This window comes from Bos indicus x Bos taurus, chromosome 16 (genome assembly GCF_003369695.1).
Source record: "Bos indicus x Bos taurus breed Angus x Brahman F1 hybrid chromosome 16, Bos_hybrid_MaternalHap_v2.0, whole genome shotgun sequence".
In the NCBI taxonomy this organism is placed as follows: domain Eukaryota; kingdom Metazoa; phylum Chordata; class Mammalia; order Artiodactyla; family Bovidae; genus Bos; species Bos indicus x Bos taurus.
Window position 1 is genome coordinate 36,812,170 of NC_040091.1, and position 26,013 is coordinate 36,838,182.

At 37.4% G+C, this 26,013-nt stretch overlaps 2 protein-coding genes and 1 long non-coding RNA gene across 9 annotated transcripts in view; 1 reads left to right on the plus strand and 2 right to left on the minus strand.

The window, feature by feature from the left end:
• The window catches only part of C16H1orf112 (chromosome 16 C1orf112 homolog), a 50,927-nt gene extending 28,500 nt beyond the window's left edge, over positions 1-22,427 (plus strand). For 2 of the 5 annotated variants that reach the window (XM_027564757.1, XM_027564761.1), the window contains 15 exons: positions 1,313-1,461; positions 1,728-1,857; positions 2,947-3,133; positions 5,292-5,374; positions 5,724-5,775; positions 7,268-7,357; positions 11,575-11,760; positions 13,579-13,701; positions 14,775-14,870; positions 16,475-16,588; positions 18,181-18,285; positions 18,904-18,984; positions 19,857-19,976; positions 21,048-21,227; positions 21,714-22,427. In XM_027564757.1, the coding sequence (XP_027420558.1) occupies positions 1,313-1,461; positions 1,728-1,857; positions 2,947-3,133; positions 5,292-5,374; positions 5,724-5,775; positions 7,268-7,357; positions 11,575-11,760; positions 13,579-13,701; positions 14,775-14,870; positions 16,475-16,588; positions 18,181-18,285; positions 18,904-18,984; positions 19,857-19,976; positions 21,048-21,227; positions 21,714-21,884 (1,867 nt within the window). In that variant the 3' untranslated portion in view covers positions 21,885-22,427. Of the gene's footprint in view, positions 1-1,312; positions 1,462-1,727; positions 1,858-2,946; positions 3,134-5,291; positions 5,375-5,723; positions 5,776-7,267; positions 7,358-11,574; positions 11,761-13,578; positions 13,702-14,774; positions 14,871-16,474; positions 16,589-18,180; positions 18,286-18,903; positions 18,985-19,856; positions 19,977-21,047; positions 21,275-21,713 lie in introns of all 5 variants that reach the window. The other 3 variants (XM_027564759.1, XM_027564760.1, XM_027564758.1) reach the window with 3 other exon arrangements.
• Positions 19,980-21,049, minus strand: LOC113906518. The gene is made up of 2 exons (XR_003514904.1): positions 20,768-21,049; positions 19,980-20,144 (listed from the first exon to the last, which is right to left on the minus strand). It is a non-coding gene; the product is annotated as an uncharacterized LOC113906518 (long non-coding RNA).
• Positions 21,383-26,013, minus strand: part of SCYL3 (SCY1 like pseudokinase 3) — a 41,713-nt gene continuing 37,082 nt past the window's right edge. For all 3 annotated transcript variants that reach the window (XM_027564762.1, XM_027564764.1, XM_027564765.1), the window contains 3 exons: positions 24,000-24,158; positions 22,546-23,219; positions 21,383-22,087 (listed from right to left, as the gene is read on the minus strand). In XM_027564762.1, the coding sequence (XP_027420563.1) occupies positions 22,028-22,087; positions 22,546-23,219; positions 24,000-24,158 (893 nt within the window). In that variant the 3' untranslated portion in view covers positions 21,383-22,027. The remainder of the gene's footprint in view (positions 22,088-22,545; positions 23,220-23,999; positions 24,159-26,013) is intronic.

Here is a 26,013-nt window from a genome sequence, read left to right on the forward strand (position 1 = left end):
TTTGATTTAGTATGAATAGAATGCTAGATTTCTAATATTAAAAAATGGATATGCAACAAGCAACAAAGTTTTACTGTATAGCACAGGGAACTATAGTCAATATCTTGTAATAACCTATAATGGAAAATAGCCTGAAAAATAATATATGTGTATATATATGTGTATAACTGAATCACCTGCTGTGTACCTGAAACATTATAAGTTGAGTGTACTTCAGTAAAATACATAAAAGTGAAAGTGAAGTTGCTCAGTCATGTCCGACTCTTTGCGATCCCATGGACTGTAGCCTACCAGGCTCCTCCATCCATGGGATTTTCCAGGCAAGAGTGCTGGAGTGGGGTGCCATTTCCTTCTCCAAATGTCAAGTGTTTATCTTGAGGACTTCCTTTTAAATGCTGTCATCCCCAGGGTATTTGCATTTTCTGTCAAGTTTGCCATAGTTAAAATTAACACTGCAAAATATACTGACTATGTATCTCATTTCACATAAGTTTTGATGAAGCTTAGTTTAAACTGCAGTTACTGAGACATTTTCTCTGAAAGTCTTTGAATCTTCCTTCAGTGTTAGTATAGTTTGTTCTTGTAAAGCTCTTGCTTCCAGGCATTAATTCATTGTCAGTTTATCCTTCTACCTATTTGAAAACAACTTTCAATAGAAGTAATTAATCCAGAATTTATCAGAAGTATCTTTATTATATATATTTTTACTAGTTATTTGGTTCATATTTTTATAACTTTTTTTGAGAATATCATTGTCAATGTATTAAAATGCATCAAAATAATACTAACATTTTCTCTAAGATTATAAACTTTTAGTTTTGTAGAATTATAGCCATGTAATTCAGAGGTTCTTCAAACAATTTTGGTATCAATTCAGTACTCTGAGTTTTGTTTTATAAAACACATGCTACTTAATTTTTAAATATATTTTCACTTCTAGAAGACCATCATTTTGCCGTACTTAGCCTCTGGCCAAAATTAGAAGGTAGCTATTAAGTGAATGCAGAGAAGGCAATGGCATCCCACTCCAGTACTCTTGCCTAGAAAATCCCATGGACAGAGGAGCCTGGTAGGCTGTGGTCCATGGGGTCGCTAAGAATCAGACATGACTGAGCGACTTCACTTTCACTTTTCACTTTCATGCATTGGAGAAGGAAATAGCAACCCACTCCAGTGTTCTTGCCTGGAGAATCCCAGGGATGGGGGAGCCTGGTGGGCTGCCGTCTATGGGGTCATACAGAGTCAGACACGACTGAAGAGACTTAGCGGCAGCAGCAGCATTAAGTGAATGAGTTTTTTCCCTTCTTTCCAGTAAGTTTCCTCCAAGCCTGTATGCTGCAGGGATTTCTAAAGCACAGCAGGAGGAAATAGCCAGTACTTTCCTGGTTACACTGAGTCCACTCATCAGTCAGCTTCTCACATTCCAGCCTTTTGTGGATGTGGTTTTGGACAGTAAATTAGGTAAGCTTCAAAACACATTTAATGTTAAAACATCTCTTATTAATTACAATGTGTTAGACACATGGTAATTTTCCCTTACATAGTCATCCTTTTTTTAAGTTTTAAAATTTTTCTTTAAAGTTTCTTCTACTTGCTTTTCTTGGAGTATATTTCTAACTTTAAAAAAAAATTATAATTTTTTAATATAGCAATCAAAGTTATATAAAAATAGAGTATGCTTTTACCAATTTGCTATAACTTAATTAATGTGTTTTTACCACGTGAAGAGCTGCCTTGTGAACTACAGCTTCCCCAGTGTCTGCTGCTGGTTGTCATTATGGATGAGCTGTCCTCTCGGCCTGAGGATGTGCAGGCCCTGTGGTGCACAGAGAGCCAAGTCTCAGAGGCTACAGCCAGGTAACAGACATGGTTTTGTTTATCTCCCATCATATTACGATGGTTTAGAATGCACTGTTGTTTGCAATGACCTCAAAATTAAATTCTTTGTTGTATCACATATTCTAATTAATAGTTACTATGTAGACCTCATACACATTGCTACTTAATAAAAATATAAAATACACAAATCTGACAGGTGCTGAAAATATTTTAATTTTGTTCACTCTTTTAAAAGGTATTGCCTAATAGTGTTATAAACATTGAATGTAGTAGAGATGTAGCTGATAACATTTAAAGATGAGCTCTGATAAATAGAATGCTTAGACACTATAAGGTATCCCCTGGGAAATCTCCCTTGTGTTCATTCTTCTTGCCAATATCAGGCTCTAGTTCCTACACCCTGGCTGTTGCTGTGTTCTAGTTTTTTATCCTTTCCTTTAGTGGCATCCTATGTACCACTGTCAGGTTAGTCTTCCTAACCCCCAGCTTTGTGAGCTTGCAATTCTCCTGCTCAGTAACTGAAGCATAATGTCCCATGTCCTCAGCTTTGCGTTTAAAACCTGCTGTTGTCGTCATTAACTTTTGCTCCTTATCCTGTCTCTCTTTCTACACATATACCTTGCTTCTGTCAGACTGGTGATTCCTGTCTACCTTTTACTCAGGCTTTCTCATCTTTACCTATTATATTTTGCTTATTTTTAATTTATTTTTAAACCCTCTATGAAGAATTCTTAAACCATTTCAATCTTAAAATGACCCCTCTCTGTCTGTATAATAGGGCCTATTTTTCATTTTATATATGATACCTAGTTTAGCTATTTAAGTTTCAGATTCCTTGATGAATTTTGTCTCAGACTTTGTATAGTTCTGTATTTTGTTAATCACTTGGTAAATGATAAAAGATGTATAGGAAAATTCTCCTTTAAGGGATTTCTCTAACTGTATTTTATTTTTATGGATACATGGATGCATATTCACATATATTGGAAACTGTTACTGATATATACATCTTGAGACATTTGGCTTTGCTAAAATACCAGTGTTACTACACCCACTAATTGTTAAATGTTAATAACGTTGGGTTCAATGTTCTCAATTTCCCTGCAGGGTGTCTCTACTCAAAGCCATTTTCTCCAGTTTTGAGCAGTGTTCTGGTGAACTCTCTCTTCCTGTTCATTTACAGGGAGTAAAGAGTAAAGGGCAAGCCGAGGTTGCTGTCACCTTGTATCAGCATGTTTGCATTCATCTGTGTACATTTATTGCTTCCCTTCATCCCTCACTGTTCCCTGAACTGGTATGTTTGTCACTTGCAGGGCTAAGCTGAGATTACTTTTGCTTTCTTTTCATTGAGACTGTGAATCAGATATAGAAGAAAGTGTGGGGATAATAACTGTGTATGTATTTATTTACATGGGGTATCGTTGGGTTAGGAGCCTGGCAGGCTGTAGTCCGTAGGGTCATATAGAATCGGACGTGACTGAAGCGACTTAGCACAGCACAGCACGTAGTTGTTTACGGGCTTCCCAGGTGGTGCCCACGGTAAAGAACCTGCCTGCCAGTGCGGGAGAGGCAAGAGATGAGGTTCAATCTCTGGGTCAGGAAGATCCCCTGGAGACAGGAATGGCAACCTGCTCCAGTATTCTTGCCTGGAAAATTCCGTGGACAGAGGAGCCTGGTGAGCTACTGTCCATGGGATCACAAAGAGTTGAACATGACTGGGCACTACTACTTGCTTTACAACATTTGGTTAGTTCTGCTGTACAATGCAGTGAATCAGCTATATGTATGCATATATCCCCTCCCTCTATTAACTCCGCCGCCACCCCATCCTCGCCACCTAGGTCACCACAGAGCACTGACGAGTTCCCATCACTACAGCAGGTTCCCGCTAGCAGTTTTACATGGCAGTGCACATCCGCCAATCCCAGTCTCCCTATTCATCCACCCACCTCCACCCCGACTGCCCTCCCTGAGTATAGTTCTGTACATCTGCATCTCTGTTCCTGCCCTGCAAATAGATTCATCTTACTGTTTTTCTAGATTCCACATATATGTGATGATATTTGATTTTTTTTTTTTCTGACTTACTTCACTCTGTATGGCAGACTCTAGGCCCACCCATGTCTCCACAAATGACCCATATTATCTTATCCATATGTATCTATATCCCTGTCATCTTTGTCCATTCATCTGTTCATGGACATTTAGGTTGCTTCCATGTCCTTGCTATTGTAAATAGTGCTGTAATAAATGTTGGGGTGCATGTGTCTTCAAAAAATAGAAAACCTAAAGAGAATTCTCTAAAGAAGACACACACATGGGCAAGAAACACATGAAAGGATGTTCAGCATCACTAATTATTAGAGAAATGCAGATCAAAACTACAGTGAGGTATCCCCTCACACCAATCAGAATGGCAATAATCAAAAAAAATATACAAACAATAAATGCTGCAGAGGGTGTGGGGGAAAGGGAACTCGCTTGCACTGTTGATGGAGATGTAAATTGATACAGCCACTATAGAGGTTCCTTAAAAACTAAAAATAGAACTACCATATGACTCAGAAATGTGTATTTATTTTTGACTGTCATTCTCTCAGCTTGCACATTTTATGTTTTAATTCAGTTGGGTCTTAGGAAATGGTAATTTTAAGAGTCCTGTAGAATGCAGATGTAATCTTTAGCTAAAATACTTCAGAAAACATTTGGGGTGGAAAGGTATGCAAAGACAGTGTAAGAAGAAGAAAAATGGGTCTATGATTTCACCTAATTCAGTTTCTTAAAAAGAAACAGAGAATAGCAGAATGTAGTACCAAGTCTCCTACAGATCCTAGGCTTAATGTGTTTGCTTTTTTAAAACTAGAATTGTTTTGGTTTTTAAAAAAATTTTGGCTGCACCATGCAGCACACAGGACCTTAATTACCCAACCAGAGATCGAACCCATAACCCCTACAGTGGAAGCATGGGTTTTTAACCACTGGACCACCAGGGAAGTCCCTTTTTACTGGAATTGGATTAGAAAAGACACTGATAAAATTCTAGGAAAAAAATTCTTAAAATTTATTTAAAAATCAGTATCATTTATGATATTATAAATGGGTAATATTCAGCACATATTAAATATTGTCTTTGAATAGGTTAAGACAGAAACGGAAGTATAGGCATGTGTATTATATATATTGTTTTAGAGACTTCAGCCTACATAGAGGATTTTTGTGGAGCCTAGTGACTGAGTTATCACATTGACAATCACTTTACATCTCCGTAGCCCAGTCCAATGCTGAACATGTAGGTACTCAATAAATGTTGAGGGGATGGCAACGTGGATTCTTTCAGACAACTTCTTTCTTATTGAGGATCTGTTGGGTTTTTTTGGATTGTGATAGTATTTTGTTGTTTTGAGAAATGTTATATTAATGATAATTTATCATAAAAATTTGTTTTTCATTAGGACACTGCTCTGTTGAATGCTGTTCTTAGTGCTAATATGATCACCTCTTTGCTGGCTATGGACGCATGGTGCTTCCTTGCTCGGTACAACATGCTTTTTAAAATTTAGGGGTTGATTTACTGTAGTGATTGATAGTAAATGACTTTATACTTGTAAGTTTATAGAAAATTAAATCTTGATAATCCCATAACAGCCCCCCCAAATGATTTGATTTCACATCACAGCACTGAATTAGGTACTGAGTTCCCTCTTTCCTTTCTTTGGCTCAGATCAATAGAACCTATAGCTTAGGTCGTTTTGTATGTTGTGATATTCCTTTGCCATGGAAATAACTGCAGTTTAGAATATTTAGTGCTTTATGGTAGTTCATCTTGCTTTTCTGAATAATTGTATAAATAATTGTATGAAGATTGCCTTCTGTTTCTATCACAGATATGGGACTGCTGAACTCTGTGCTCATCATGTGACCATAATGGCCCATCTGGTAAGTAGAATTATAAAGCCTAAAACATTCAACTTCCCATGCATTTCCTTTGGGGATATGATAATCTTAAAGAATGTGAATATCAAAAGGAGAAATAGCATGTTAGCTAAATGATTTTGATAGTAAATTAGTTTCTTTGCTCAGCATTAATGCTGATGCTGGGCTTCCGTGGTAGCTCAGACGGTAGAGAATCAGCTTGCAATGCAGGAGACCCAGTTTCAGTCCCTGGGTTGGGAAGATCTTCTGGAGAAGAGAAAGGCGACCCACTCCAGTATTCTTGCCTGGAGAATTCCATGGACAGAGGAGCCTGGCAGGCTGCAGTCCATGGGGTCGCAAAGAGTCAGAGACGACCAAGTGACTTCACACTTTCACTTTCAATGTTGATGCTATTGAGAAAGACATATTAGAAAGATCGTTTCACTGGGGAAATTGTCTCATATTTTCAAAATTTTATGGAGTTTCATTGATCTGGGGAAGAAAAATTAGGTTGTTTGAGGATAAATGTAAAATTGAATACAAAGTAGAGAATAGGAGTTAGCCTTAATGTGAATGACCCAGAGTTGTTCTTACTCTCGCCTCCTTCCTCCCTCTCCCGAGCCCCTCTTTCCTGCCCCAGCCCCGTCTCTAATATGACTTAGACATTCTGACTCTTGATTTTGATGTATCTCTTTCTGAGAAGGACTAAATGTGATAGTAATTGATGCCTTTTGGGTAAAGAAGTAATGTGAATAGATACAAAGAGAAAATTAATGATGACTCATGTTAATCTTTTCAGTGTTAATCTTCTTTTGCTTTTAAATCTCAACATGTTTATGTTCCATATAAGATGGGCATGACTGGTTTGTTTTGTTTTTAGTCTCTGGATTTTGATAAGATTTTATGTGGGCCGTGTGTGTTTTGTTTTTTGATTCATATATTTCTTGGTTTACCCTGTAAGGATATTGTAGACTAGATTCACTGAGGTGCATGATAACCAGGCAGCTGACATCTATGTCTGCATGGCTAATGGTCTGGAGTGCTTACCCAATTTTTTTTCTAAATCCTCATCACATCTTGCACAAAACTGACTTTTATGTTATTTGTATCATAACTACTTTAAATAAAAGCTCTCCTAGCACATTATGATAGGAATTTTAAATTCTTTTAATGACGCTTCCATCTTACAGTTATATTCACCTCTGCGCTTTTGTGATTAGACTTAAAAAAATTTCACAAGTTATCTTTCAGTAGGGGGATTAACATATCAAGTTATAATCAAAATGGTAATTAGAAATTCAAAAGTATTGTTTTTAAATATATCACAATTGTTTCCATATTACAAAAGTAATCTAGGTTCATGGAAGAGAAAAAATTAGAGGAAAGTGCCAAATCAAAATTAAAATTCCATGTTATTTTCCAGAAAGAGCTGTTGTTAATATTTTGGCATATAAAAGTTTGTAAAAGCTATGATTTTAAGTCTTTGATCTCTGCTCTCTCTCCTGTCTTTTCCCAGATAAAATCTTGCCCTGGAGAATGTTATCAGCTCACCAACCTATCAATACTATTGAGGCGTCTCTTCTTCTTCATGGCCCCACTCCAACAGGCAAGGATATCTTTGTCACTGTTTTTGAGCAGCTGCTGAGAATTGGATTCAGATACTTTTGAAGGCTTTTTCACTCCCATTTATTCTGCATGTAAATGTTAACATCTGAATGTAAATTTTTAATGTATTGATTACATTGCTTATTGCTTTTAGGTGGATTTAGATTTTGATGTTAAAGAAAAGCCAAAGCTATACAGGAGTTAAAGTGATAAAAACAGATCTTATTCAGAGCTGTTGCAATAGGAGAGAAGAGATTTCAGTGTAGAACTGGGCTCAGTTCTGAATACAGCATAGACTAGTGTGAATCTAGGGTCAAGAAGCAGGGTAGGAGTCTTGTGGATAAAAATTCCTAAAAGGAAACATCAGAGGTGAGGGGGTCATCCTGGCTTGACCAGATTCTTGCTGAACACAGACCAGGATGATCAGATACTAAGGTTGAGGGATTCTTTCTAAATTTAGTTATGATTCTTGCTAAAATTGGATAATGCAAGACCCAGAAAAGATGGATACAAGCCCAGGGTCAAAGTCTTCTCAAGAAGAGAGCTAAGAAGAGCTTGACTTAAGATTGGTCAAGGAGAGAGTCCTTGTCAGTGTCTTTACTGCAAGTTACAGATAATCATTCTAACTCTGTCTTCTGAGAGAACAAGATGGCGGAGGAGTAGGTGGAGGTTGAGTACATCTAACTCTGTCTTCTTTCTTCTTATTTCTCATACATTTAAGATACTTGGAATGAAATGGTTCTGTATCCCCTGTCCCTTTAACTTATTTTGAAGAGCTAGAATATTACTTATGCTCTAAATGAAAATGATATCTTTATCTTTTTCAAAGTAAACAAGTTGAACTTTCTGGGGAAAATTGGAAGTATGATGAGCCCTAGTTGTTTGCCATTGTGAGGAAGACAAGCTCTGTGTGACAGAGGAGATTTTCCAGTTACAGGAACCTTGGTAGCCTGGTATAGTCCCTTGGATTAGTCACTTTGGAGCTCTTACGAACTTTTTATAAAATACAGGTCCTGGAACCTGTTCCAGGACCTAAGCCTGTGAATAGAATGGGTATGGAGTGGTGGCTGCTGGGTGAGGCTCAGTAACTTGTTTTTGTTCTTATTAAATTCCTACATGATTCTGACATGGATATAAGCTGGGGAAACACTAGGTTAGTGAAGTGGGTTAAAGGCCTTGGTGTGAATCCTGGCTTAATATGACCTTGGGCAAGTCATTGTTTCTGAAACTATTTGCCTGCCTACAAAGTGACAGAAATGTGTAACTATTTTGGAAAACTTCATAAGGATTTAGAGATAATATATGTGAAATACTTAGCATAGTGCTGAGTTTAGAGGGTACTCAGTAAAGGCTGAGTTATTTCTGACCAGAGTATTTACCCCAAGTCCATGCCTGCTTTCCTGCCAAGAGAGGATGGCAGGGTAGCGAGGAGCCACACTGACCTTCTGGCCCTCTTCCTTAGGTGTCTCCAAGGCAGAAAAGCACAGCAGGCCCACCTCATCGCCCTCCAGAAAACATGTTAGGGTTGCTGTTCATGCCTCTAAAACTCCTGAAGAGTTGTCTGCTCCAAGTGCAATTTTAATACCTTCCACTCCCCTATCAAAGGTCATACTCTTGGTTCCTGGTATATGGTTCTTCCTAGAAGCCCTGTTTAACTGGCAGGCCCTTCCTGAAGAAGTGGGATTTGGAAGAGATCCTCGATTTTCTCACTTTATAGGAATAAAATTCTTTTCCCAGAGTTGAGAAATTTTAACTTTTAGGATAATACAACTCTGAATGAATTAGCCCCAAGTGAGTTCTAGCAGATTTGTTATAACAAACTCTAGTGTATGTTTAGAGATCTCTTATATACTTCTCAGTTTATTCTGAAATTTACTAATTCCAACTATCAGATATGAAGTTATGGATAAATGAGGGGTTACTTGTAACATTTTCCTTCATTTATCAAATACTGATTTTTCCTGCTGTGTTCAAGTTACTGTATAACACTTAAAATTAAGGGAGAAACCTGAATTTGAATTCCTGTTCTGAGAGCGCTTGGGAGAATTAGTTAATCCTAGAATTGAAATATTATTACTTAGACGGCAGTTGTGAGACTCAAGGAGATAAGAGTGTATATATGCATCAGGTAAGCATTTAACAAGTGTTAGTTCTTCTATCATGTCATGTCATGTCAGCTCTTTTTCCTTTTCTCTTAAGACATGATCCAGCATCTTAAAGGAAGCAGCAGGGAAGCCTGTATTTTTTTCAGACTATACTATGGACCAGGTTTTGTAGTAGGCACTTTAATTCTTTTAATCCTTACCTCAGCCTTGTGGGATAGATATGTTATCATGTCCATTTTACAGATGAAGATTCAATAACTCAGGATAATTAAAGACCTTCTCCAAGCTCACACATAATAAGTGACTGAGCTAGGATTCAGATAAGATCTGATTTGCTTCCAAGTCTGTGCTCTTTGCATGGCTCCCGTATTGTTTTTAGCTGGTTTTCATGCAGCTGCTTCAGAGCCCTCCTCTGTGGGATGTTGCCTCTGCCTCCTTATGCCCTTTTACCCTAGGAAATATGCTTTTTTATTTCCTGAGGTTACCTGGGGGGAAAGGATATTAGTATGGTCTGGTTGAAGCACATTGGCAGCTGTGCTACCATTTTCATGTAAAGGAAAGATTACTTAATATATTTGCATTTTAAGCCCACTGGTGTATTTTTCTCTCAGTGTTAAGGAGGGAAGTCATGTGCTCTGCACATTAGATCCCCTTATATTTCACTCCTTGTGAACTGTCAGCACTAGCAGTTTTAAATCTTGCAAACTGTGTTGAGGCCAAGGTTTTCAAACCCAGAATAGTAAATAAATAAATCAGTCTTTGTATGTAACAGATCTTGGCAACTCCTACCTATGTTGTCCAGGGTGTTATTACTTATAGTTCTATTTTGGAAAGGGAAATCATTCACTCACTGGACTTTATTATAAAGAAAGGTCTTGTTTGAATTGATGTTAGTTGGCACAATTCTCTTGGCTTTCCTGATGTAGTTTGGTTTCAAGAGTAAAGCTGCCTGTTGTAATAGATGCATAGCTCAAGAAGGGATCCATTTTTCTGGCTTTATCAGCTGTCCCAGAAGATAGCTATGTAATTTCTCCCTTGTGTTGACAGCTAAGTATTTTCTCCAAACAAATAAAATTCAAATATAAATATGATATATAATGTAGAAGAGTTTCTCTGTCAGATTTAATATAGTGGTGTGTTTTTTCTTTTCTCATTTTTGATGTAAGAAAATTTTTTTTCTGTCATTCAGCAAGTAGATTTTGGATATTATAAATTGAATTCTTCTTCTTAAAAATTACATCAATATTCCTAGAGTATACCTTAATTAGTAATTAAGTACACCATTGCTCTTGCAGTTTTTCCACCAGAAACTGACTTAACAGTTTAACTCTTTCTTCAAATAACTTTTGCCATTTTTATCTAGTCCGTTAACGTGGCATTTTAACAATACTGTTTTTCTGTTAACCTGGCAAACACTTTGAATTATTTCAGTGGTAGAATTGTTTTGCCAACCATACTGTTCTGAACACTTGCGAATGAGTTTCATATGTTGTCTAAAGTAGAGCAGAGCTGGATAGCCCATTGGAAAACTGAACCTGTGACCTTTGCTTCTCTGTGATAGCTAAGTAGTAAGCCACAAAGGTTGGCTAAATCAATCTTGTTGGTGTGTTTTTGAATATTACTTTTGATTTAGCTGTACAAGTTGTTGAGTACACTGATTCTTAGGGAAAAATAGACTTATTGGGTAGAAGCATTTAGAATAGCTGACATGACTAATAATGAAATACATTATTTAATATTTCTTAATGCATTTATATCGTGTTGCACTTAACCTGTTTTTTCAATTTGGAAACAAATGCAAAAATAAAAATAACTAAAATGCATGTTCATTTAGGCTACATTGATCTGGTACCTTGTGATACTGTTATGCAGTTAAGAACTATTATTTTTTGTCATACCACCCCACAACATGTGGGAACCTTAGTTCTCCTTCCAGGGATCCAACCTGCACCCCCTGCACTGGAAGTGCAGAATCAGAGACTTAACCATTGGACCACCAGGGGAAATCCCAAGAACTTTAAAAAAATATTAAATATGGAAGCTAATACTTAGCTTTGGTGTATCAGTTCACTAGACTGTCTGTTACTCTTGTTTTTTTAACAATTAATTTCAGGTGGAGTTTATCCAGAAATTTCCCCCAAAAGAAACAGAAAATCTGCTTCTGTGGCAGTATATTTCCTTTCAGGCATTACCTGCTGAGCTTAGGAAACAAACTGCACTTGAGGTCACCAGAGCAGGTACTGCATGGTGTATGAAGTGGCTAGGCAGTAACCGCACGCTAGAAGAACTTGAGTCTCTGGTAAGTGCATTATGATGGCCTTGATTCGTTCTGTAGCTGTTTATGAAGCTGCTTTAGTTACTGGGGATGTGTTGTTAAAAAGACACAGTTTGTGCCCTCAGAATCTAGCAAGAGTTTCATATTTCTACACTGTAAGAGTCTGTGAGAAATGTGCTATTATCTTGATTGATGTAAATATGAGAGGGGAGGGTGGAACAACACGAAACACATTATGAAATACTTTATTTGTAGTATATTTGCTGACATATTTCTAGATTTGGTAGAGAAGATTCTTCCTTTTTGTACAACCCTCATTTTATGCAAATCTCTTCTGAGTCTTTATATACCTTTCTATTTAGAATGCGCCCTCTTAAAATAATGAAATAAAAAAGAAGTTGATCTATAAGTCAAAATACAATTTTAGAAACTGAATATAGTACATGTTGTTTGGTGTTTATTTGCACATTCTTTGATTCATCATTCACTCAGCATATTTTGAGTGTTTATATGTGCCAAGCTCTGTTTTAGGCATTGGAGATAAAAATATATCAAAGAACAAAACCAACAAAAATTCCTGCTCTCATGGACTTACATTCTTTAGCTGTGGACAAAGAAGTAACACACCCACACATGTGTGTGTGTGTGTGTGTGTATATATATATATATATATATATATATATATATATATATGTAAAACTTAGATACATATTATATATCAGTTTGTGATAACAGACAAATCAAGCAAGGATGGGCACAGAGCATTCAAAGGGGTGAGGGCTTATTTGCAATTTTAAATTGAATTCAGGGTTTTCTTGAGACTTATATTTCTAAACTGAGTGTAAATGTTCTGATACTCTATTACATAGTGGCATTTGACCTTAATCATAAAGATAATTTAAAACATTTACATATATTGAAAGGAAATATTTCTATGTGCCTTTATTGGTGAGATTGTTCAGGTTTTGTATTCATTATACACAAATTTCTATAGTAAAGACAAAAACTTTTGTATTAGATAAAATAAAAGCACCTATTTTCTAAAATTCAACGGCTTTACTCTATGACCAAAACCAGATCAGCAAGTTATTTAATGTTTATTGTAAAAGGAAATAAGTTAATTGTAAGTTAAAAGCTGTGTGGTGATTACATAAAATTAAGTGTGGTTGTTGAAGTATAATGGATGAAGGGCAAAATTACTGATTGTTACCACACGCCAACCAACCCCATTCCTGGCCAGAGAGACAGACATTTGATATATCATTAAGAGTGAATCCAGGAAAAATTATCTTTTGTTTTAAATTCTAAATAGTGTACTTAGGTACTATATTTGTTTATTGAAGGCAGTGTTGCTAAAAAATTTTAAAGATTAATTATACAACAACAGCAACAATAATTTAGTAAACTTTAAAAGGTTGCTAAGTACATAATGTGAAAAAAATTTAGTTGATAAATAGTATGAATTAGCTTGACCGTATTGGCCATTTGTATCAAATCTATTTTTTAAAATATGATGCAGTTTCCATTTTGTTAAATTTTCAACCTAAAAGGAAAAAAAAATTTTTTAGGAAAATGAAGCTAATGTTTCTGTGTATAAGGAAAGTAGTTTTAACAAAATATATTGGTTGGCCAAAAATTTGAGTGTTTCTATAAATACATCTTATTTGGCTAACATAATACATGTATTAAGACATCGCTGAAAAGATGGCTTTGGGTCTTAGAGATACACTTCTAGTGTTTTTATGAAGAGTTAGAGGTAACTCAAAACCGACAGGTAATTGGGTTCCAGCTCCTTTAAACTGATGTCTGCACTCAGGTCCTTTCCCTGTCTCTTGCCTTTAGAACACAGTGCTCTCTGCTCTGCTTGCTGTATGTAATTCTTCTGGTGAAGCTCTGGATTTGGGGCAGCAAACTGCAATTAAGGAAGTTGGAAGTCAGCTTTCAATTCTTTTAAATGTTAAACTGGTAAGGAAGGCAACTATAATCATTTTGCTGAAGAACAAATAAAATACTGAAAAAGAGAATGAAATTTCCATACAGAGTAAAATGTATGTAATTACTTTAGGTTCTTGGTAGCACTTGTGATTAGAACTTAAAAATACCTACTTTTACTCTTTCAGCCAGTTCTATTTAAGTTGATAGAATTATATTAATAAAACTAGAAAGTAGTGAAGTGACAGTGACAGTCTAGCTACTATTTTCAACTCTTACTGTTTTTTCTTCTTTGTTTGCTATGGCCTGTTTCTGTGATTCTGGAGTTCTTTTATAAAATCTTTTGAGCACTGGGAGAGTGGTCTGGCTTAATAGTAGAAGGGGCAAGTAAATGGATGTGGTTAACTTGTACTCCTCTTCTCCAGAAAAGCCAAAATCAGGCTAGAATTAGAATGATATATGTCCCACAGATCATTGTAATTTAAAAATCATATTTAGTTAAATATCTAACTATGACATTGATAAGTTGAAATACTGGCCTCTGGGTGTCCCAGTCAGTGGAAGCTGAAGGCAACATTAATGTTTGTGAAATAACAGAAATGGTTTTGCAGATGATATTTTATCATTAAAGTTTATGTATATGGTTAGATTTCACTGTTGCAGCATTTTAGCTTCAAGTGCTTTCCCCTAATCCTCATTAAATTATTCAATAAATATTCACTGAGGATCTTTCTTGGTGATAAAGCTTGTAATATCATAATAGAAGCAAGAGTTCTGGAGAGGAGAATGGAATTTTAAGAAGACTAAGGAATAAGCAAGCTTTTTCTGTGACAGATAAAAATAATGAGATGCCCATCTGAATTAAATCTGGGTTTAGAACATGGCTATACTTTTTCCTGTGTGTCTAGAGGAAATTACTTAACCTCTCTACCCTTTTCTTAGTAGTAAAGTGAGGGTAATAATACCTGCTTCAGAGTTATAAGGAATAAGTGAAGTAATAAATATAAAGTGCTTAGCATATTTCCTGGAATATAATAAATGTGAATGTTGCTAGTCTTATGTAATGGAAAATTTTCACCAAAATTATTTTGTGCTTCTTATTTAAGGTAATAGGTCAACCTTATGTTCAGCAGACACTCAGTCTTTTACTTCCACTGCTGGGATTTTTCATTCAAACTTTAGATCCTCAGCTAGTAAGTCAGGTAAGAATAGTGGGCAAGCTATCTATTCTCTTATCTCTTTGATACTGAATAGTCAGACCTGTTTCATTGTTGCTGGTAACTGCTTAGGAAACCCTGAGGTTAGGAGTCAGTTCACCTGGGAACCCTGCCTTTATAGCATTTTCAAAGGTATGCCAGGAGCTGTTGTTGAAGTTGCATTAGTCACTCAGTCCTATCCAATTCTTCGGGACCCCATGGACTGTAGGCCACCAGGCTCCTCTGTCCATGGGATTCTCTAGGCGAGAACACTGGAGTGGGTTGCTATTCCTTCTCTAGGGGATCTTCCCAACCCAGGGATCGAACCTTGGTCTCCTGCATTGCAGGTAGATTCTTTACCATCTAAGCCACTAGGGAAGCTATGCAATAAAACCAACATGGACTTGAGGATAATCCTCATTTTGTTTGAAGAAATAAAATGAGGAGCACTACTGAATTCTTCCTCTGGTCCCTAGCTTGCATGGCTGGACCTAGCAGAACCAGGGCCACTGGGGGATCCTCGTGGTGTTGCCTCAGGTATGCCTTGCTTTGGGTGGTTCTAAGTGATGGAGAGAGGGAAAAGGGGAGAAGGCCTTCATCTTACCTGAAGTGATTTGAGGATCTGGAATGAGTTCATACTAGACAGACCCAATCCCCTAATTGTTGGTTTAAGCTTACTGTCACTTAAGAAAACTATTCCGAGGTAAAGCCAGTCCTTCCTATTTAGGAAGCGACGCAGCAGCAACAGCAGCAGCATATTGCAGAGAGTGAGACTAGCAACACCTTGTTTTTAGTAGCTCTGGTTTTGGTTGTGTATATGAAGAACTTAGCATTAAAAAAAGTTTACTAATTAGGCATATTTTTAGTTACTATATATGTTTTACAGAGAATGTAGTAAAATAACTGACTCAAATATGTTGATTCTGAAGATTCTAATCTTTTTTGAAAAATACTGATAGTTTTGATGTAATTGTACCTATTTTTAAAAAATCCAAATAACTAACATTTAAAATTTTCAACATAAGTAAATTATTCATTGAGACACTGCTTCCATAGAAGACTATTTCAGTGTCCTTTACACCAGGCAAACTTTGGCCTCCTGACTAGGTTCTGCTCTCCTGTTTTCATCAGAAGCGCTAAGGAAGATTTTTTTACATTTTTAAAGGTTTGTTAAAATATCTATATATATATATGTATGCAACAAGGAACAAACCCAAAATATTTACCCTCTGGCCCTTTACAGAAAGTTTGCCAATCCGTGTTTAAAGAATGAACTTCTCCTTCTAGAATTTAAAATGCAAAATAATTTTTAAAGATTTAAAGGAAGAACACTAGCATATTGTTTTTCAGAAACACATGAATTTTTAATTTTTTATTTCAATGGTTGGTAAGACTAATATTGTGGTAGTAACTGAATGAGTGATTTTATTGTTTTATTCAAATTCCACCTGTGAAGTGTAGGCTTTGTAGAATCTTTGACTGTCCTGGGTTTGGTTTGGTTTCCTGTCCTGCATACCCATCAAAATCTTAGTCGTGTCTCTACAAAGCACTTGTTTTATAACTGCTTGTAACTATTCTTTGATCTTTGCATCTTTGGTTATACTTTGCAGGTTATAACTTTGCAGACCTCACTGCTTAAATTAGAGCCTCCTGACCATGTTCGATTGGCATTTCTGGATTTTCTCTCTTCTCTGGGAAAACTTTTTATACCTCAAACTATCCAGGTAATACTCTCTTAATCCTGTTGTTCCCATGTTAACAAAATCTCTCATAATTACTGAGGGATTTTCAGGCTTTAATTTCTGGAATTCTATGGATTGCTGACAAATGAAAATTGGAGAAAAACTATTTTGTGAAGAGAGGGTTACTGTCTTAGTATAACTCAAGTCATTTACTTTTAGAAAAATATATGTTGACATACAAATAATTTATAGAACTGGCTACAGTAAGATTTATGATAGTTGGGTTCTAGCATACAAAGTTCCTAAGGAAGGAAAGTATGTCTTCTAGGGAACAATGTATAGTGAGGAAATTGGGTGATTTATCAGTTATTCTCTTGGTTTCTATATCCATTAAAGGGAGCCTATTTGTTTCTTTAGAAGATATTTTTGAAAATTTTGCGAAGTATATATAGTTGACAAATACGTATTAATAAAACTGTAAAGGCCTGGTGATACACTTCTACTGAATCTTAAGACATACTTCACAGCAAAAAGAAGTCTTCCTCCTAAATTGAGTTCTTCCTTCCTTATTACTGTGGTCAAGACAATTCTAGACACTTGACATTTTCCCCCTACTTCTAGGTCATACTGAAGATTTCAGTGCTGAGAACTTGTTATGTAAGTGGGGCAAAAATATGATGAATGTTTTCTCAGTACATGTTAAATAATTAAAACCTTGAAACCAAAACTTGAACTGGTTAGTTTGTAAAGGGCTCTCTCGTTCAAAGGTAGACAATACCATACTGTTGCTTTCCATCACGTAAAGTTGTGTTTCTTGAGGTAGGTGTAGAGTTGACAGCTTCTTTTCAACTCTCTGGATAGAAGTATTCAAAGATACTTGCATTTGAGCTATCTTTTTAGCATAAAATGAATGTAAATGTATTCTGAAATTCTGCTTCATCAGTGCCATAGCCATGGACCCTGCTGGGCCCAGAACCTACGGAGCAAATGTTTAATAAAAGCAGAAATTACTTTACCTATTCTCAGAGTGAAGTTAAGATCTAAAGAAATTTGGGGGAATTCATCAGCATATGAGAGGCATTTAACCCATGTGATATTAATTCATTTATTCCATTCAAGAAAAAGTTGAGTTCTTGTTATATGTCAGGTGCTATTTTGATCGCTGGGGATTCAGTATTCAGTAAATCAAACTAATAAATACCCTCAGCCTGTTGAGAAGCAACAGAGTACTAAAGTGGGGATATATGAAAAGGACTAAATTGGTGGTGAGTGCTATGGAGAGAAATAAAGCAAGAGAAGGGGAAGAAAGAAGGTATATGTGGGAGTAGAGTCTGAAATCAGACTTGGTCACTGGAGTCCTCACCGTAGTGACATGTGGGTAACACCTGACGCTGAGGGAGCAAACCAGGCAGGTGCCTGAGGAGGCATCTCCAGAACAGGGGAAATGGAAGCGAACACCCCCCAGCTGGAAGCACATCGGAAGGAGAGCTAACACAAAGGCAGTGGGGCTTAGAGCAAAGGAGGGACACAATTGAACACGTTTTATTGTGTTCCCTGAGACAGAATTAAGGAAAACTGATAAGGAATGTACTCTGCTGAGGTTCTCCTCTAATAAGGTTTGGTTTTCTTTGTAGGACAGAATTCTGCCCAGCCTGTCTTCTGTTTTTGCTTCACTGCTAGCTGACAGGAACTGGCTACTGGAACAACATTCCTTGGAGGCATTTACTCAGTTTGCTGAGGTAATTAATTAGAAGGCCAGTCTATCACAATGATTTCTAAAACATTTTCTGATATTGCAAAATATTCCAAAAACATGTATAGAGCTGCTTTTTGTATCTTAGCCATAAAATTTCTGGAGGAGATATTGCTAGCCTTCTGTTTTACAGGATCTAAAAATGAAGTCCAGAGAAGGGAAGTGATTTTCCTAAGGTCCTCAGTAGTAATGATCAGAACAGGCATTCAGACTAGGTGTCCTAATTCAGATGCTATTTGGGGTTGAATGATAATATATTTCATCTCCACCTTTCACGGGAGCTAAGTTGATGAACACAGACCTGTTAGCTCAGCTCTGTAGAGAAGGCGACCCTGCCCTGGGCTGCTTTTACTCTCAGCTGCCGTTGTACAGTCCTGCCCTTCATCACAATGGGACCCAAAAATGTTGGGATGACTGGGCAGAAATCGCTACAGCTCACAACTTTATACTTGTGCACCCTCAAATAACTATGAGCTTATTATTTTTTGAGTGATTTTTCTTTTAAAGTTGCATTTTTAATTAAAGTAGCTCTTAAAACTTGTGTACTTCTTTTTGCAGGTTATTAAAATGTACTGAAATTAGTTTTTTATCAATCTTTTAATAGGGAACTACTCATGAAGAGATAGTTCCACAATGTCTCAGTTCTGAAGAAACAAAGAAAAAAGTTGTATCCTTTTTGGAGAAGGTATTTTATTTGTATAGCATCCAAGTAGCAGAACACATTTTGTTATGTTACTTTTTAAAAATTATTGCCAGGTTGAATATCCTGTTAGCTTATTAAGCAGTTGGGACCTCACTGCAGGTCAGAAGTGAAACACTTGGGTCACTCTGGCTGTAGTCTGGGATACTGCAGCATTGATCATCCAGGCCCAGAGAAAAAGAATGCGGATCCCTCACCAGTAACTCACCATCATTAGACTCACATGTGGAATTGTAGGCCCAAGAGGGTCATATTCACCACCATAATCCAATCAGGACTTTTCCAAATAGTGGCTCCCATATTTTGTGTGAGCTTTGAAACTTACATGGGGACAGTGGTAGGATGTAAGTTAAAGGTTAACCGAAACACTAATAGAACAGTTAAACCACAAATTTAGAATACTAGGATAAAGTGAATTATGCTTAAGTACTTAATTTTCTTAAGAATATCTCATTGAAGTGGGCTATGTCTCTTTTTTGTATATATGCATATATTATATATAAGCTGGATGTAAGTAAGGGTGTGTACATGTTAAGCTGGATATAAGTAAGGGTGTGTACATGTTTCTTTTAAAAATTTCTCACCCTGTTCAGTAAAGGCTAGCAGATAATCTTTTTTTTTTTCTCTGTAGGGAAGGCGTACACTGTAAAATATTTTTACCCAAATCACACTGAGAATAATTTTTACAGATGAGTCCAACTTACTTCCAGAATTTGCATAGTTCACAAGCTGAGCCTTGTAGTTAAACATTCAGCATTTAATACACACAGGTCTTTTCACTGAGTATCACACCATTTTGATAACGAGTTGAGAGTGCTAATGTTGGTATTTACTTGGTTCTTCATGATCTCTGGCAGACGGGGTTTGTAGATGAAACTACAGCTGCGAGACTGGAACGTATCAAACAGGAAAAAGGTACTTTCTGGGAGCCTTTTGCTAAAGTTACTCAAGAAGAAACAAAGATGTCATCTTTACAGGTATGGACTGCTCTTCAGTGTGGATCAAGCTTTAATAAAAAATGTGCTTTATTACTTACAACAGTAGAACAGAAACTAGCATGGTTCTTTGCCTCGTACAGAATAGACATGTGAAATTGTTTTATGGTAGTTGCTCTTTTAAAAATCACATTTCTTCTTTCTGGAAGGCTGACAACACAGAGAACAGAGGTGGGACTCCAAAAAATGTTTTAAACATCATACTGAATATACTTTTAATATAACTTTAAACTATTTGCAATAACCTTTGGAAAAGTTATGTCTGTACCAGTGATGCTACAAATGCAGTAGTTTCTGAACCACAGAAGAAAACTGATTCACATACCTTCTTAAGTGTTTAGTTTGATCCTTTGCTTCATTCATCCCAGTCCAGAAATTATATCTATCATAAGGCAGAAATCTGACATTTCTAAGGATACTCAAAATTGTTTGAGCACTAATAGTATATTTGGAATGGCAATCCATAATGGTAAATATAAGTTACAACTCTTAAAAACCCAATAAGTGGTTTTCAAGACATGTTAACTTTTATGCCTTAAATCTACAAAGTTAAATATATCAGTAGTGTAAATAAGCCCTAAAGAATTTATATATTACGACCATCTGTAGGAAGACAATGATTTTAAAAACTGTATGGCTCTAACCCTTCGTCCTCCTTCTGGTGCAGTGAAAGCATCATTATAAACTTAGCATTAAAAAGAAAAGGGCATTTTAAAAAATTCATACTTGGGGCTTTTTTGTAAGGACAGATTATATGGCTAAAGAACACTCACCTGAAGTCACTGGACAAGGCAGCACCTCTTCGTTTCCTCGGACCCTGAGCATCAGTTGTGGTAGCACCCTGAATCCCTGTTGCAAATCAACACTGCCTTCATGTCTCTCTCCAGATGAAGGCGGGGGTAAGGGTCTCCTGCCCTTGTGAGCCAAAGACTAGAATAAAATTTTCGTATAAAACTTGACAATTTTAGAATTTGTCCTTGTAAGCTTTAGTCCAAAAGGAAAGTTCTGTTTGGAACGGGGATTATGGCATTACATGTTTTTCTCATTTGCCAGCCTTGTGTGAAAAGAGCCCGTCACGAGCTCCCCTCAGAAGATGAGTACAGGTCAACACTGCAAGCGGCAACAGAAGCCTTGGAGGCGATCGAGTTACTACTCCAGAAGTCTCCTCCTCCAGACTGGCTCCTGATGGAAATGGAGACGCTTCAGGAAAGGATTGATAAGCTAAAACGTCAGGTACTCTAAGGTGAAGAGTTAGTGGACTAGACCATTTTGTCAACTAGGTAAATGAGTTGAATATGATATTTTTGTTACCCTATAGTACATTTTGTAAATGAAAATATTGACATATCTGTACATGATCTAACACATAAAACTTTTATGAAGTTGAATCTAGTGAAAATAAGTCTTTATTTATGGACATTTAGAGAGCAGGATTGGGGGGGATATTTCTCATTAAGGACTTTGGTACAAGGTAATACAAGTGGAACAGTCGGTAACTGCCCAGGTCTCCATAGGGCCACTCACTCATATAGTACCTCTGTAAACAAATAAATAAGCTGCCTAAGGAAACCTTAGCAATTTAAAATCATTTATATACTTTATAGCTAAAAGTTTTTCAGTAAGTTGTATTCCATAATAGAGTTTACTCTTCTGACAAAGAAATGGCACAGAATTAAGCTAATCAGCTTGAATTTTTGTGTTTATTTTCTTTACTTCCAGAATTGCTCTGGAAGAAAGCAGTTAAGTTCCACCTTTCCACAGCCACTTGCTCTTCACAGAAACTGGCCTCTGTCAGACGCACAGGCTCTTCCTCTGAGAAGGGCTGTGAACCTCTGCACTGCCCAGGGCTCTCCGCCAGCAAGCCAGGTCTCCTCTCACTTCCATTGGTAGACTGGATAAAGAGCTCCTGACATGAGAAAAACAGGATGCTTTGGGGCTTTCTCATCTGCAGTGCCTGCTTCTGAGGTATTAGTTTGATTTTTTTGTTTGTTTTAAAGAAATCCTTTCTCCTGAAAAGTGACTTGCAGCCACTGTCACCAGCTGTTATCGTCCCAGTTCAGATCACCATCGTCCCCCCAGCCTGAAGACTCTCCCTGCAACGAAAGAGAGCAAACAAGGGCAACCTGCTGAAACAAGTCACATTCAGATTTGAAAGATCGGCAATTTAAAAGGGGCCCAACACGTGTCTTTCGACGCCAGAATACATTTCTTCATACATAATTTACTATAACAGAAACGTGAAAAGTAGGGTCACTTTGGTTCTGCTGTTACAAAATCACAGCATTAAAAAAAAACTTTCACAAGAACTATTTAACACTTAGCCCAAGCATTTCTATTAATACATTTTCCTGGGGAAGAAAAAAAGATGCCATTGACAGGAACTGATTTTGTTCATTTTCTGATCACATTAATAAACCAGTTGTGGACATCAGTCTTCTATCACTGGGAAAGAGTGTATTTTTTTTTTTTTTTTCTTTATAAATGGGACAATATAACTGCTGCCTGTGAGAGGGAAATATGTAAACTAATAACACAATTTAATGATCCTCACCTCAGTAATTTCTGCTGCAGCGAATTTTGAGGAAAAGTGCATCACTGATGAGACATTATCCTTGCTGGGAACCACTGTTTCTGTCCTCAGTTCAGGCAAAATAAGAATAGCAGCTGAAGGCTTAATTTCTGGGATCATATCAGCAAACCAGTCCAACTCTGGGTCTTTCACTGGCTTCTTTTTTACCTGAATGGTAAACTCCTCTCCTAAACCCAGTTCTGATGGAACTTTAAGGCGCCTTTCTTGTGACAACACTTTCGGTGGCTTGGTTTGGTCTGGGTCATCCCTGCTTTGTGCAAGACTGGTCTTTGGGGGTAGGCTCGATTTTGAAGGCAAAGCAGGAGTGGCCTTTTGCTCCCCTGAGGTAACAGGTCTTGTGGGCATCATTCCACCTTCCAGATTTACTTCAGTATCTAAGCTGCCGGGCTCAAAGTCATCCCAAGGTTCTTCCTCTGCATTCAGGTTAGTGAGTGGGGACTGGGCCGCTGCGTGGGGATCTGCAGGACAAACCTCTGCGTTGACAGTTTTGTTCTCAGGCTCCTCAGGCTCACTCCAGTCAGGCCACTCCTCAGCCTTTTTAGAACTTGATGGGAAATTTTCACTGTCTCCTGAGGTAATTTTCACTTCGGAGATGCCATTGATGGGAAATTTGATAGGCTGAGAAAATTGATCATCTGTGGGGGGGATATGTATAAGAGTTATTCTCATAAAATGTTGGTTAAGACATGCAATATATTTAGGAGAAAGTAAACACTGAAGAAATGTATAGACCCAATTCCTTGGAAATAACCCATGTGTACTGAACTATGAGGTAGCCCAGCAGAACATAAACCAGCAAAGATACAAGTTAAACAAATGTGATTTGATGGGCACATACCAAGCAACAATTAACTGGAGCACCTAATCCTTTACTAAATACTCAAACATACTATTTATCTATAACAAATACAAAAATGTTCTAGCCAGGTACTGATACGTTAATTATGTACACCTTGAGAAAGTGTTGTATGCTCAAGTAGGCTGCCTCACTTTAACATATCCTCATTTTAAATAGATTTTCATAAGCATAGTCAAGTCATGAAGTCCTTTGTAGTACGGTCTGACTGTGTGCTTAATTCCACAAACTTATTTAACCACAGAACTCCTCTTTCATGGTATACCTGATAACATCTTCCAGAACTATCATACTTTGATATAATTTGGGGAAAGTCCCCAAAGTGAAGTATCTGGTGCAAAAAAGAATGCAAGCAATGTCTCCACCAGTTACGAAGAAAACACAAGTATTTACCCTATAGTCCAGGGGAAAAAGATGCACCCAAGCTGACTACGTAATTGTAAATAATAAGAGAATTAAGTCTCAATAGTCCCAAAGTGCCCTTTAGTTTCAGAATTTTAATTACTCAGGAAAACATTCACCAAGCAGTGGAACAGCTGTATAAATTTAATAAATCTACCTGTCTGTAGAAAAGTACTGTAGTAATCTTGTGGTATGTGCTTCTTGCTGTTGATGGGCATGTTGCCAGAAAAACATTTAGGGAATATGCCAGGGGGGGCGTTCTTCAAGATTGGCAAGCTCTGACTGCGCTGGCTGCAGGTGACGTGCACAGGAGAATCTGAAGATAAATAAAAACTCCAAAAAATGAAAGAGTAGTAAATTGCTTCTTTTCCTATCACATGTTAGGTGAGCAACAGTTAAGAGGAGGGGTATATTTAACACAGATCAGAGATAACCTGCTGGGAGAGGACGTCTCCAAATATTTGGAGAGTCATACCTACTATGGAAGTGTCCACATGGTGGTAAACAAAGGATTCAAGCATTAGGTAAGCATTTGGAATACAGAGAGAAAACTAGGATACCTAGTTATAAAAGTTAACAGCCTTTAAAAACATCTCAGTGGTGATTTAAAACTGTACTTGATTCTACTTTCCTTTTAAGAATAAAGAGTACAAGCACACGGATATGAATGTACTTAATGCCACAAAACTGTACACTTTAAAATGTTTAAAATAGTATATTTTATGTTATGGACATTTAACTCCCAACTGGAAAAAGAAAAATGTTTTAAGAAAATGTAGTCTTTAGCACCTTTTAGAAAGTTCATACTTTTAAGAATGAGTACTGGTCAAAAGGATCCTAGCAAAATTTCTGACTACTTTGTCTGCCTTAGGGAAATGAGGGGGTGGCCTGGGCTGAGTCATCACAGGCTGCACCTCCCCTCCTCACCCCAGACTGATCTTTGCAAGCCCACCACCCTCTTGGTATTTCTGCCACCATCCTCCCTCCCTGCTGAAACCTACTAATTTTTCTTACAAATTGTCCCCTTCTCTACATTGTCTTCCCTAACTCTTGTTCATGCAGACTTATTTCCCTCAGGTACATTTTTCATAAACCTTAGTATCAGCCTTCATTCTTAAGTCTGATCATGCAGGTAAACTATAAGAAGGAAAAAAAATCTAAGAGTACCTCCTTTACACACGCCCCTCACCCAGCAGCCCCTCTGCCCTATAGGACCAGGGCCTCTCTTTACCAGAGATCTGGGATACAAGCTGTCACCGGGGTCTCAGCCATCCTGGATGAGGAGTCTAACTTGGCAAGTCAGTGGGATTAAAGTTTTCATGAAAATCTATTTTAATAAAAACTTAACCGCTATTGATGCTTTGGTGCCCTTTTCTGTTTCCTATTCAGATTATAGAGTGATCCAAATGGAGAGTATGTAAAATATCTAGAATCAGAAAACCCCATCCAATAAATAAAGTTGTTGGGAGTGGGGACTTTTGTTAATTCAACATGTAAAGCTGTATAACTCTGAAGGATGATGGCCATGTTATGAAGCTCTAAATCTCTGATTTCAGTTCTCAATGATAGTGAGTAGAGAGCATGGAAATGGTTATTAGTAAAAAAGAACTGCCAGACTTTTCTCTGCTGCTGCTGCTAAGTCGCTTCAGTCGTGTCCGACTCTGTGCGACCCCATAGACGGCAACCCACCAGGCTCCCCCGTCCCTGGGATTCTCCAGGCAAGAACACTGGAGTGGGTTGCCATGGCCTTCTGCAGTGCATGAAAGGAAACGTGAAAGGGAAGTCGCTTAGTCGTGTTCGACTCTTCCCAACCCCATGGACTGCAGCCTACCAGGCTCCTCCACCCATGGGATTTTCCAGGCAAGAGTACTGAAGTGGGGTGCCATTGCCTTCTCCGTCCTTATCTCAAAACTATGCATATCCTCTCCTATGGCCAGAAATTCCTCTAGTATGAAATATAAACCCTTCATCTGCTCTTGGTGTGCTCTGCTAAAAGAAAAACTGGTAACAATAGACCTCACTCAGTTTGGTGTGGATGTTTCATGGCTGAAGAGGTGGTGACAGTTTCTACATCACCTTCTTCAAGCTCCTCAGAGTCACACTAACACTGACTTCCTCAAATTTTGAGGAAGTCAGTGTTGCTTTAAAAATTCTCTTGGCAGCAAAATTAG